The 12,525-nt window shown below is 42.3% G+C and overlaps 1 protein-coding gene across 1 annotated transcript in view; it reads right to left on the reverse strand.

The window, feature by feature from the left end:
• The window catches only part of MAST2 (microtubule associated serine/threonine kinase 2), a 326,453-nt gene that overhangs the window by 284,665 nt on the left and 29,263 nt on the right, over positions 1 to 12,525 (reverse strand). The window contains exon 2 of the mRNA XM_026651972.1: positions 10,067 to 10,214. Within this exon, the coding sequence (XP_026507757.1) occupies positions 10,067 to 10,214 (148 nt within the window). The remainder of the gene's footprint in view (positions 1 to 10,066; positions 10,215 to 12,525) is intronic.

Consider the following 12,525-nt stretch of genomic DNA (forward strand, 5'->3'; position numbering starts at 1 on the left):
AATTAAGTAACAATGATACATAACATCTCTTGCCTTTAAACCAGTCATATTGCTGATATATGGAATAGCATTACTTAAGCTATAGGCAGAATTTATCTTTCAGAACTTTATGTTCCATCCATATTTGATTGCTTTCCCTTTTTTGGCATAGACAGTGGGAGTGTAACGTTCCTGTTATTCATATTCCAAGAATCCCAAAACTGCTATGAGCAAATTCTCAAACATCTAGTATACTCTTATTTACAGTTAAACGAGGAAGAGCCTGTAGTTTTACTACATTACTTAAAATAGAGGACAACAAAAGCAAGGATTTGGAGACCTGGGTTCAAGTCCCCACTTTGCCACAGATTTCTTGTGTGACCGTGCGCACATGATAGATCATCTATTATTTAAAAAAAAAATAGATTTTTATTCAAATTAAATGTGTTTAATAAGTTTAAGGCCTAAACTTATTAAAATCATTGAAAAATAAATATAAAAAATAATATTCAAGCAGTGCAAGTTTACTGCCCTGGAAAATACGCCCTTCCTCGCAACATGACTACCCATCTGCAGTTCTTGCTTCAGGAAAAGTTTGCAGCTATCAGCATGCAGGATTGGGTCAGAATTCATGAGGGAATCAACAGGATTGCTGTGTTAGCTTCCACATGGCTTATCCTGTTACGGTTGCATGCAAATACGCAAAACTCCACAGCCTTCCTCCTCCCAACCCCCCAGCACATTTCTGGACAAAAATTCAAATCCCACTCATACTTGGGACAAATTATTTTATCCCCTATTCTATGTACTATGTATCTCTAACTGAAATGGACTAGATTTGGAAATGGAAAACATTTTCCCAAACACACACACAAAGTTCACTGTTTCTAGCTCCATAGACCTTTGAGGGATTACAGAGCAGCAAACTTAAAGATACAGCAATGTAATATTTTTAAGAAACAGGAATTACCCTAGCAAAAAAATCTGTGCCTTTCCAGTAAAAATACTCTTTAAAGGTGTACTTTACTGTTGGCATTTCCCAGTCACCACTTTAAACTCCACGTAGCGGGGAGGAAGGGAAGGGTGGACACCAAGTCGTTGGGATACAGTCCGGCATTAGCGGATACATGCTGCTAGCCAGGGGGTCTCATAAATTTTGCATTGGTTCATAGAGTGGAAATTCCTCCCATTATTCCATTAACATGGAGCTAGAAACTTACCGGGCTCAGAGGCGGCTTCCAGCCCCTTGGTGTCTGCAGCAGGATGTTCCTCAGGTGCGGCAAACAGAATTTGCTGCTGAACCTGTTCCAAAGCCTGCTCTGGGGACGGTTTCAGCAACAGAGTGACTTCATGGTACTTGCTTGGCACCTGCTACTGCCTTCCATAAGTCCGCATGCTGGATTCTGGGTTCACCAGGGCACCATCCCAGCTGAACAGGTCATTGTGCTCCCCAGGTGACTCTATCCTTGGTGCGGTGCCCAGCATCTGATCAAATTCCTCATAAAACAGGCACGGTATTGGTGAGTTGCACGAGGTCAGTTCTGGTCCTTGGTCCTCCACTCACTCACTCTTGAACCACTTAATTCGCTCCCCGGACAGATCACCAGTGTGGTAAATTTGCAAAGCTGCCATCTTCTTCACTATTTGCTGATATGCATAGTATTTCTGGCAATCCTACTCAAGTCCACAGTCGTGCTGACCTCACACCAGAGATTCACCAAAATCTGGCTGTGCTCCAGTGACCATGATGCAGCATGCTTAGCAAAAAGCTTTTTCTGGCTGGTCAGTATTGCAAACACAGAAGGCTCTCTGATGGTGTATTTGCAGCTCGGTGGTCAGAAGACAAAGGAAGAGTTAACACTGACTCACTGAGCAGCTGCTGTATGACCAAGGGGGGTGGCTTTCATTTTCACTTGAGTCAATTGGAGATTCTTGGGATAGAGAGGACAAAGGAAGTTGGCCCATAGGATTGTGGGATACCTTTGGTGAACTCCCAGGACCCAGGTCAAGTGGAACTTCAGCTACACTGCAAAGCAATAGGGATTGAACCCTGAGTCCCAGCTTCACTCGGGTTGGAACCTTCCACTCACAGAGTATCCTAGAACTCTAGGTCCAAGACCAAATCCAAGAGATGTGTGTGTAGACAGAAGGGCAATTTGGGCTCAAGCCTGAATCTGAGCTCAGGCTTACACTGCAGTGCAGACATACCATGAGAGGCAGAGAGTCAAGGCACTCCGCTGCAGCAACCCTCCATGAAAGCCTTTGTCAATTTCACTGGTAAAAAGTGCAGCTGACGAGGCCTTCCTGGAGGGCAGTTGTCGTTTCAATTTTCACAATGGAAAAACCAAATTTTTGGCACAAAACTAAAATTTTTCCATAGAAAATTCCCATTTTACAAAAAGGACATGTTTTATCAGAAAATCATTCCGATGAAAATTTTTCACCCAGCTCTTAACGGGAAGTTTGGTAAGCAGAATGTCAGAGCTGGAATTTGGACAGGACAGACTAACAACTCTACTTTCACATCAACAACTGGTCAGTACCTAGGCTTTGAATGTCCACATCAGACTGCACCTCTAGCAGCTCAGTGCCCCCCAAATACTAGGTTTGAACATGGTTTCAGTACCAACTCAAAGGAAAGAGTCTAAGTCACCAGCACAACCTCTTACAGTTTAGACTCAAATTTTCTACCTCCATCAAATGATTAGAGGCTTCAGGACATCTCTACTTGAATACAAATGTGTCGGAGTTTGAGGTTTTGTCAGTGCTGTAGCAACCCACCCTATGAAACCTGTGGCAGCAGATGGCCTCAGATCAAAAGGGGGCCTAAGATCCAGTCTGTAGTTTCTAGGCTATTTCAAATGATGCAGGGCAGACTAAATGTAGTGCAATTATGGGATACTTGGCATTTATATGTCCCTTTGCATAATCACAGTGCTATTGCAGATGCAAAGTAAACAGAGTAGGAGGATACACCTGGTTGAACTCCTTAGACACACGCAGTCCCTACAGCGACAGTACATTCCCTAGCCATGACTGGTTGGGAAACCCCACCGAAGCCACCTAACTCTGTTTCTTAGAGATAGTATTTTCCCTGCTTGAGGTGAGCTTTTGCATTTCTGCTTTACAGTTGCAGATACTTGTTACATGTTATGCAGCTGTTTAACATTAAGTGCACAGTGCATATGAATGCTCTGTGATTACAAAGACTAAAACTCTGAGGATTTTTATTATTTATGGGATGGATTGCAGTGGTCCGGACCCCAGTGAAGATCAGTAGATCGGAGAGGGTGAGGGACCTTTCCCCAGGGGGAGCCTAAAAAGTTCCCTTTTAATTCAATATCTGTATTCCCTTTCAATTTAGTTCAATGTCCTCCTGTTATTGTCTTATGATGAGAGAGCGACACGAGGAGGGGGATAGATGAGAGGGCTGGATGTGGCCCTCTATGCATCACTTCATTCCCATTTTTGTCCTATAGTTCTAAATGTGTGCACAGCCAGATCCTGTTCCATAAGATGCCAGAAGGTTTTTAAAAATTTACCTCAGGTGTGGCAAAAAGGAAGGAAAAAAGAGAAACCGGATCAGATTAAGAGACAAAGGTGCACTTGTGAGGTTTTTGACTCCTGGCACCTCTTCTAATGTAGAATCAGTCCAGGAAACCAATCAAGGGGGGGCGGGGGGAACTTAGAGGGGCATGAAGAAAATAAGAAGCAAGAAACATTATCTGATCATTATGCCGCTGTGATGTTATTGACATAATCTGTAACTGTATAGATCACTGTTGCGACCACTGTTATATATTTGCAGCAAATATTGTATAAAGGTTGTCGTGTAAGGGGTCTATGGAGGGGGTTTGCTGGTTATGATTATGCTGTCTACATGTGTGTATCATTTTTGTAGTTGAAGTTATGAATATTGGCTCTATACTGTCTGTATTTCAAACTTATGCTATGCTTCTGGGTGACACCGCAGACAAGCTGGTGTCGGCACTGCCTAGACTGCTTGATGGCCCATTAAGGACCATCAGCTATACAATTGACCCATTGAGGGAAGGCAGATATACCTTGCGACTCAGCAAACTATGCAGGGACTTGCCCATGTGACTCCAAACTTCATTTTGCTGTAATTTTCCACAGTAAGGACAAAGACATGTTCTTACACCTGGAAGAGACTATAAAAGGCTGATGCCTCATCTCCATCTAGTCTTCAATCCTGCTTCTGACCTCTGGAGGGACTTTGCTACAAACGGAAGCTCTAAACAAAGGACTGATGACCCATCCCAGCTGTGGATGGACTCCAGAGACTTGATTTGAACCTGCAGTTTAGTCTATCGCTGCTGAACCAAGCCTGAACCAAGAACTTTGCCATTACTGATTCCATTTAACCAATTCTAGCTCTCATCTATATCTTTTTCCTTTTATGAATAAACGTTTAGATTTTAGATTCTAAAGGATTGGCAACAGCATGATTTGTGGGTAAGATCTGATTTGTATATTGACCTGGGTCTGGGGCTTGGTCCTTTGGGATCAAGAGAACCTTTTTTCTTTTACTGGGATATTGGTTTTCATAACCATTCGTCCCCATAACGAGTGGCAGTGGTGGTGATACCGGGAAACTGGAGTGTCTAGGGGAATTGCTTCTGTGACTTGTGGTTAGCCAGTGGGGTAAAACCAAAGTCCTCTCTGTCTGGCTGGTTTGGTTTGCCTTAGAGGTGGAAAAACCCCAGCCTTGGGCTGTAACTGCCCTGCTTCAAGCAATTTGTCCTGAACTGGCACTCTCAGTTGGGTCCCATCAGAACCAGCATCGTTACAGCTGCTATATCTCAGCAAGTGGAAGAGAGTAGTCACAACTCAGAAGACATTCCACTAATTTCAGTATCCCCTTTTAATGTCAGTGATCCTTCAACATGGCCCAAAATTCATCCATGACAAAGCAAGAATAACCATACTGAAACATGGACCGCTGCAAGTTAAGGTAAAAGTTTTCCAAGTCACAATGGAAGCAGGTTCACAGAAGAAAATTATGTAAGAAAATTGAAAAATGTACAATGGCACTGGCTCATATATTACAGTAAAGAGGATGCAATATTCTGTTTTTGTTGCAAATTATTTGGTGGTGGTCAGCACAGTCTCATTGATGGTGGTTTTCAGTAATGGCAATATAACCACAAACCTCTCAAAACTCATGAGAAAAATCATGTTCAATCAGATACAAAGTAAAGTGGAGAGAATTGGAACCATGACTGAAAATTGAATCTGCAATTGACCCGACTTCACAATCATGGCTCAAAACTAAGAGACAATACTTGCAAGGTGTATTTAAAAGAATTGTGGCCATTGTTCTTCACTTAACTTAACAGAACCCAGCATTTTGTGGATCCGTGGAAAAACTTAATGAGTGGAAATGGAAACTTTTTAGGCCAAGTCCAATTAATGGCTAAATTTGAGCCTGTGATGGAGGAACACAAGATGGTTCTTTACTAAAGAAGAAAGACACCAATACATAAGCCCCACAATACAAAGTATCATTTTGAAGTTATCGCAAAAGGTAACAGGTGCAATTAGCAACATAAACAAAATGAAGTATTACTCCAATATTTTGTATTGTACATCTGCTATCAGTCACGAGGAACAAATGTCTGTCATTTTCAAGTATGTTAATATCCAAGAGACAGAAGTCAAGATTGAAGAGCAATTGCTATCATTTCTGAACATAGAGGAAACTACCAAAAAGGCTCTGTTAGATGAGATACTTTAAGAGTTATCCAGACATGGTATAACATTGGATAACTGCAAGGGACAGGGATATGATACTGGAGTTAACATGAGTGGACAGCATCAAGATGTGCAAGTTCATTTAATTCAAAAGAACAAAAAGGCATTTTTTGTTCCTGGCAGAGAGCAAAATTGGAAATATCAAAGTTCTGCAGTTTCAGGCACAGTGTACACAAACAGTACTACTGAATTTGAAAGAAATGACTAAAGATAATGGGGTATATATGCAAAAGTAGATCACTGGCAGATGAACTCTCCTCATTTCAGTTCAGTCTCACTTGTGGCTTGTAAAAGCTTACTGCTTAAAATTAAAATTGCAAAAATAGAGCTCAATGCTTGGTCTTGATGAAGTCAGCATATCAATTAAAATTACTGGGACAAACAGAATTATCATGAAAATTGATTTGAAGAGGTGTTAACTGCTAAACAGATAGCAGAAAAAATGTCAGTGTCTGCAGAACTAGCTGAAACATGAATCCGCAGTAATAAATTGCAAAGCTACAAAGCAGAGGATCAAGTCACTGGCAATGCAGAAGAGAGATTTAAATTTGACTTCTTCAATATTGCTATAGACGCTGCTCTCCTGAATCCGGGACAATGTTTTTCATTTTTGTGAGAACACGTGAACGAGTTTGGATTCCTGTGTAATATGAGAAACATACCAAACTTTTTTCCATCAAGCATGTTAGAAAAATTGCACAGTAACCTAGAATCAACTCTGACAAGTTCTGATGGCTGTATTGTGAATATAGACGGGTACGACCTGGTACATAACTCCAGAGTCTTTCTGGTGTTTTACCGATGCACTTGAGACACTTCAATTCATTTCCAGAAGCAGTTTGTCCACGCTGTACCCAAACATGTGTATTGCTCTGCAGGTGTTTCTCACAGCTCCAATCTCTATGGCACTGGCAGAAAGAAGTTTCTTAAAACTTAAGTCAATAAAAACATATTTGAGGTCTACCATGTCTCAAGAACGTTTAGTAAGACTGACTACATTGTCCATAGAAAGTGACATTTGCAAGACACTGGACTTCAAGCACATAACAGAAGAATTCATCAATAGAGCACTCCATTACTCAGCATAAACAGGCTATTTATTTTTTTATTTGTTTAGCTTCAAAGGTAGTCACAGCCAACTACTAGTTGTGGATTGTCATTATTTGCATACTTCGATTAAATTGGTAATGGAATGTTATTAATGGAAAGGGGACTCGCTAGGTTCTCTCGCAGGTAGCCTCCAAATTTCTTGCTATGGCACTGTTGGGGTGGGCTGTTGGTTTTTGTTTTGGTTTTTTTGGTAAAAATAAATACTCCCTTACCCTATTGCTATTATTAAAAAACAGCCAACACCTAACAGTGACTTATGTATAGCCGACTCAAATCAAAAGTGCGTTCTTGTGATCCTGTTCATCTTAGGCACTTATATGACCCTTCAACCATAGTATCTAAACAGCTCAGACTCTTTAATGTATCCATCTTTCGGTGGTGGTGGTGGGAGGAGGGGGGGAAGAAGACGAAGAATTATCCCCATATTACACATGGAAACTGAGACATAAGGACTAGGTAATTTGCTCAGACACCCTGTGGCAGACCAGGGAATTGAATCCAGGTCTCCCAAGTTCCAGGTTATCACTCTAGTCACTGGACCATCTGCCTTCTCTGGCTCTACAGCAGAAAGTAAACTACATTACCTGATGATAGATTAAAGGGAATAAGCAAAAAATTTCAGCCTTAAGAAAAATAACTTTTGCCAAAAGGAAAAAAATTAATACACAATGTATACATACAAACTATTAAAGAAGGTGGTAATAGTGTTTTTAAGGAAACAATTTCTACAGTACACCAAAGAACACAACTGTAAGGATGTAAAAAAATACTCTAAAAACCTTGCTAGTAAAAAGGACCTGATTAGCTAAACATTTGATACAAAAATCTTTTTATTTTACTATAGTTAAACCATTCACATGAATTTGTTCTGTAAATCCAATATCTTACTGATCTCAGAAAACACGCTGAGAGCTATACATATATTTACAAGATCTTCCCAGAAGATCTTACAAATTAATTCAGATATAAAAGACAGTTGAAACTTGTAATACCCAGAAAATAGTGAAAACTTATAGCTGTGAAAATGTGTAAGAAATCATTACTGAAAGGCTTCAATGACAGAATGCATTTGAAGACGATTTAAAAAGGAAAAAGGCAAGTAATTTGGCACACCAGAAAAGAGTTAATTCCAAGCACAAGGGGCAGCATGATAGAATATGCAAAGGAGAGAGTCAGTGGTTGCCAAGGGGGCTTTAGAAGTGAAAAGTGTTTGAGGTGTGGGTAAGTAAGAACTTATCACACTCCTCTTTGAATCCCTCAAACTTGCTTCCTTTCATCTTCTGCATCAAGCTTCTAATTCTTCCCCTACAAAGTTCTGTAAAACTCACATGCCTATAATTAACCGGGTCATCCTATTTACCCTTTTTAACAATTGGCACATCATAGAATCATAGAACTGGAAGGGACCTTGAGAGGTCATCTAGTCCAGTCCCCTGCACTCGTGGCAGGACTAATGATCTAGACCATTCCTGACAGGTGTTTGTCTAACCTACTCTTAAAAATCTCCAATGATGGAGATTCCACAATCTCCCTAGGCAATTTATTTTAGTGCTTAACCACCCTGATAGTTAGAAAGTTTTTCCTAATGCTCAACCTAAACCGCCCTTGCTGCAATTTAAGCCCATTGCTTCTTGTCCTAGCCTCAGAGGTTAAGGAGAACAATTTTTCTTCCTCCTCCTTGTAACAACCTTTTATATACTTGAAAACTGTTATGCCCCCTCTCAGTCTTCTCTTCTCCAGACTAAACAAACCCAATTTTTTCAATCTTCCCTCATAGGTCATGTTTTCTAGACCTTTAATCATTTTTGTTGCTCTTCTCTGGACTCTCCGATTTCTCCACATCTTTCCTGAAATGTGGCGCCCAGAACTGGACACAATACTCCAGTTGAAACCTAATCAGAGCAGAGTAGAGCAGAAGAATTATTTCTTGTGTCTTGCTTACAACACTCCTGCGAATACATCCCAGAATTATGTTTTTTGTTTGTTTGTTTGTTTTTTTAACAGGTGTTACACTGTTGACTCATATTTAGCTTGTGGTCTACTATGACCCCCAGATCCCTTTCTGCAGTACTCCTTCCCAGGCAGTCATTTCCCATTTTGTATGTGTGCAACTGATTTTCCTTCCTAAATCCTTCCTTCATCACCTGTCTTCCAGTCTTTTGGAACTTCTCCAGTGCTCCAAGACTTACTGAAAATCAAAATCAATGGTTCAGTAATCTTCTCAGCTAAGCTGTTTTACAAATCTTGGATACAAGTTATCCGTACCTACTAATTTAAAAATGTCTGTCTAACAGCTGCTGTTTTAACATCCTCCAGAGATACTAGTGGAATCGAAGGAATTATCACCATAGGATAAGACTATATTATCTGTTTTTTCCCCAAAGACAGCACAGATTTCCTTAATGAATACTTCTACTTTTTCTGCATTATTATTGATAGTTCTACCATTGCCACATAGTAATAAACCAACACCATTGTCAGGATTCTTTTGTTCCTAATATATTTTAAAAGCTCCTTATTGTCCTTAAGTTCGCAGGCTACAGATTTCTCTGCGTCCCCCTTGGCTTCCCTTATCAATTTGCTACAATTCCTAACTTCTCATTTGTATTCATTACTATCACCTTCATCGTTCTTGCACTTTTTTTTTATTTTTTTATAGCTGCCTTCACTTCTATTCTAAACCAGCTCAGGTTTTTAACCAGTACAACCTTCTTTCTCAACTGTGGGAATGTAGCTTTTTGGGTATCTAGTAAGGGGTTCTAATTATCATTCATGATATCTCTGCTCTTTTCCTCCTCCTCACTCCACCCTAGACTCCCTCCTAATAGTTCCTTTTATATCCTCCTTCCACATAACTCTGAATCTTCTTCCATGTCATTCCTAGCATTTGGAACGATCATATTCTTATGCATTAAATGATTTTCCTCTCTAAATAAGAGAATAATTTTACATTTTAAGAGACTTTTAATGAACCATTCTATTTGTTTTGGTTGTTTTTTTAAACTCCTCTGAGCAGGGAGTGTATCCTCATTTGTGTTTTGCACAGCAGCAAGCAGAATGTCAACACTTAATAATGGCTCCTTGTTTTCATTGGAAGAAAGGATATGTTGAACAACCCTATGACAGTTTTTGTACTCTTACAAAATACCGTGCATTTGATATTTGATCAATCATCAGAGGAGTACTGTTTGAAGCAGCTTACCTGACAGAGAGCTGGCCAGGCTACCCCGACGCAGTTTGCAGTCATCTTGACTTAGCTGACGATGGAGTTTAGTTTTCCCAGTGGATGAAAAGATGTCCGGGTTACTGAGCTTTCTGCACCGTAATGGAGTGGATTCTGTTACCACATCCTTGGGGGGAAAAAAAACACCACAAACAAAAGTCTGTAAGAACCAACTAAACAGGTTTCAGAAAACAGACAATTTGCCTAGAAACTAATCATAGAAATGTAGGGATGGAAGTGATCATCTATCCATCCCCCACAACTGAGGAAAGACCAAGTATACCTAGGACCATCCCTGACAAGTGTTGTCTAAGATGTTCTGAAAAACCTCCAATGGCGGGGATTACACAATCTCTCTCAGTAACCTATTCCAATATTTATCTATTCTTATAGTTAGAAAGCTTTTCCTAATATCTAACTTAAATCTCCCTTGCTGCAGATTAAGCAGATTTCTTTCTGTCCTGCCCTCAGTGGAGATGGAGAAGGAGAGGTTGAGGTTACTTACCTTATACAGTAACTGGAATTCTGAGATGTTTTGTCCATATGGGTGCTCCACATGACGATGTGCGCACACCTGCACGCTCTCAATCATAGACTTTTCTGCTAGTAGTGCCTGCAGCTCCACGCCTGCACCATACATGTCCTTGTGCTCTGGTACAAGAGCATATAGGGAGGAGCCGACCTGTGCCACGCCAGTTCCTTAACCACCACAGAGTATGGTTAAAAACTCCAAAGCAGAAGGGAAAGGATGGCAGGCAGTGGAGCACCCACAGGACAAAACATCTCAAATAACTCCAGTTTGTACAAAGTAAGCAACCTCTCCTTCCCTGAGTTATTGTTCCTATGGGTGCTCTACATGAGGAGATTCCCAAGTAGTGCCTTAATGTGGAGCAGGGTGCTGAGGAGGTGTACCCAGTGCAGAGTGTAGAACAGCTTCACTAAAGGCTGCATCCATCCTGGAGGCATGGAGTAAGGCATAATGCTGTGAAAACATGTGAATGGAGGAGCGGGTGACTGCCTGCAAATGTCCTTGATGGGTACCTTCCTAGAGAGGGCAACGGAAGTAGAATGAGCCTTTGTGGAGTGAGCAGCGACTCTAGGAGGGGGGGTGCAGCCCAAAGGACTCATTCCATGACAAAATGCACCCCCCCCCCCGACACCCACTTAGTCTCGGAGAGAATGTCCTGATTGATAACACTTTAGGGATGAAGTGAGGGGGTGACGGAACATAACTTTATCTGGATGAAATACTATATATGGTGGGTTAGAGTCTGTACCTCTATATTCACCCCTTTTTCAGGGCTGTTAAATTTTGTACAAAGTATGCCTTGTGAATTATCATTTGAAAAGTCAGTTTGTTGATCATTATTGTCCTGGTAAAATATGTATGGCAACATTTAATGTAAAGTTATAGGATTCCTCTGTATGGTATTACTAAGACATGTTCCATGTTTGGGGGGAGCAGTCACAAACCAGTTCCCCAGTGACAAAACACTAGCCAATGCCTCAGCCAGATGTCAACAAAATCATATAGACCAGTTATCTTCACTATTTTTGAAGTGGGGGCCACTTTGGCAAAAAACCTTCAATGTGAGAGCCACATGTGGTGGGGCCGAGGAGGTGGTCCAGGGTAGGGCAGAGGGTAGGGTGCGGGAGTGAGGGCTCTGGCTGGGGGTGAGGGTTCTAGGGTAGAGCTGGGGATGATAGGTTTGGGGTGCAGGAGGGGACTCGGGGCTGAGGCAGAGGGTTGGGGTGTGGAGGTGAGGGCTGCAGGGTGGGGCTGGTGATGAGGGGTTCAGGGTGCAGGAGGGGGCTCAGGGCTGGGATGCAGGAAGGATGAGGGCTCTGGCTGGGGGTGCAGGCTCTGGATTGGGGCTGGGGATGAGGAGTTTGGGGTGCAGGCAGGCTGCCCCGGGGCTGGGGCCAGAGGACTCCCCCCAGTCCTCTCCCTGACGGCAGGTGGCACTGGAGGTCTGGGGGGAAGGGGGCTCTCTCCCCACTGCCGGCAGGCGACATGGGAGCTCTGGGGGGAAGGGGGCTCTCTCCCCGCTGCCGGCAGGCGGCACGGGAGCTCCGGGGCCGGGGGAGAGGCCCACAGCAGCCCCGCAAGCTCCAAATTGCTCCCCTCCCCAGTTCCCACCCACCCCCTACCTCTCTCCTCTACAGGTCCCTGCTGCGTGGCCCTTTAGAGCTGCTGCGTGGCTATTTATAGCCAGCTGCGCAGAAGAGCTTAGAGGGAACTTAGGGAGCCGCACTTAGGGTTGATGGGATCCCCACTGGCTCACAGGCCTTGTAATGAAGAACACTGAAATAGACCATCACTTGGTTAAGCGGCCATTCTTTGACAGGAAAGAGAACGTGGGTGAAATCTACATCTTCACAAAGAAACAGCTGGGGGTTCCCATCCACACAGACCCTCTGTCTCTGAACCTCAGCTG

The sequence above is a fragment of the Terrapene carolina genome, unplaced genomic scaffold (assembly GCF_002925995.2).
Source record: "Terrapene carolina triunguis isolate 2854851 unplaced genomic scaffold, T_m_triunguis-2.0 Scaffold110, whole genome shotgun sequence".
In the NCBI taxonomy this organism is placed as follows: domain Eukaryota; kingdom Metazoa; phylum Chordata; order Testudines; family Emydidae; genus Terrapene; species Terrapene triunguis.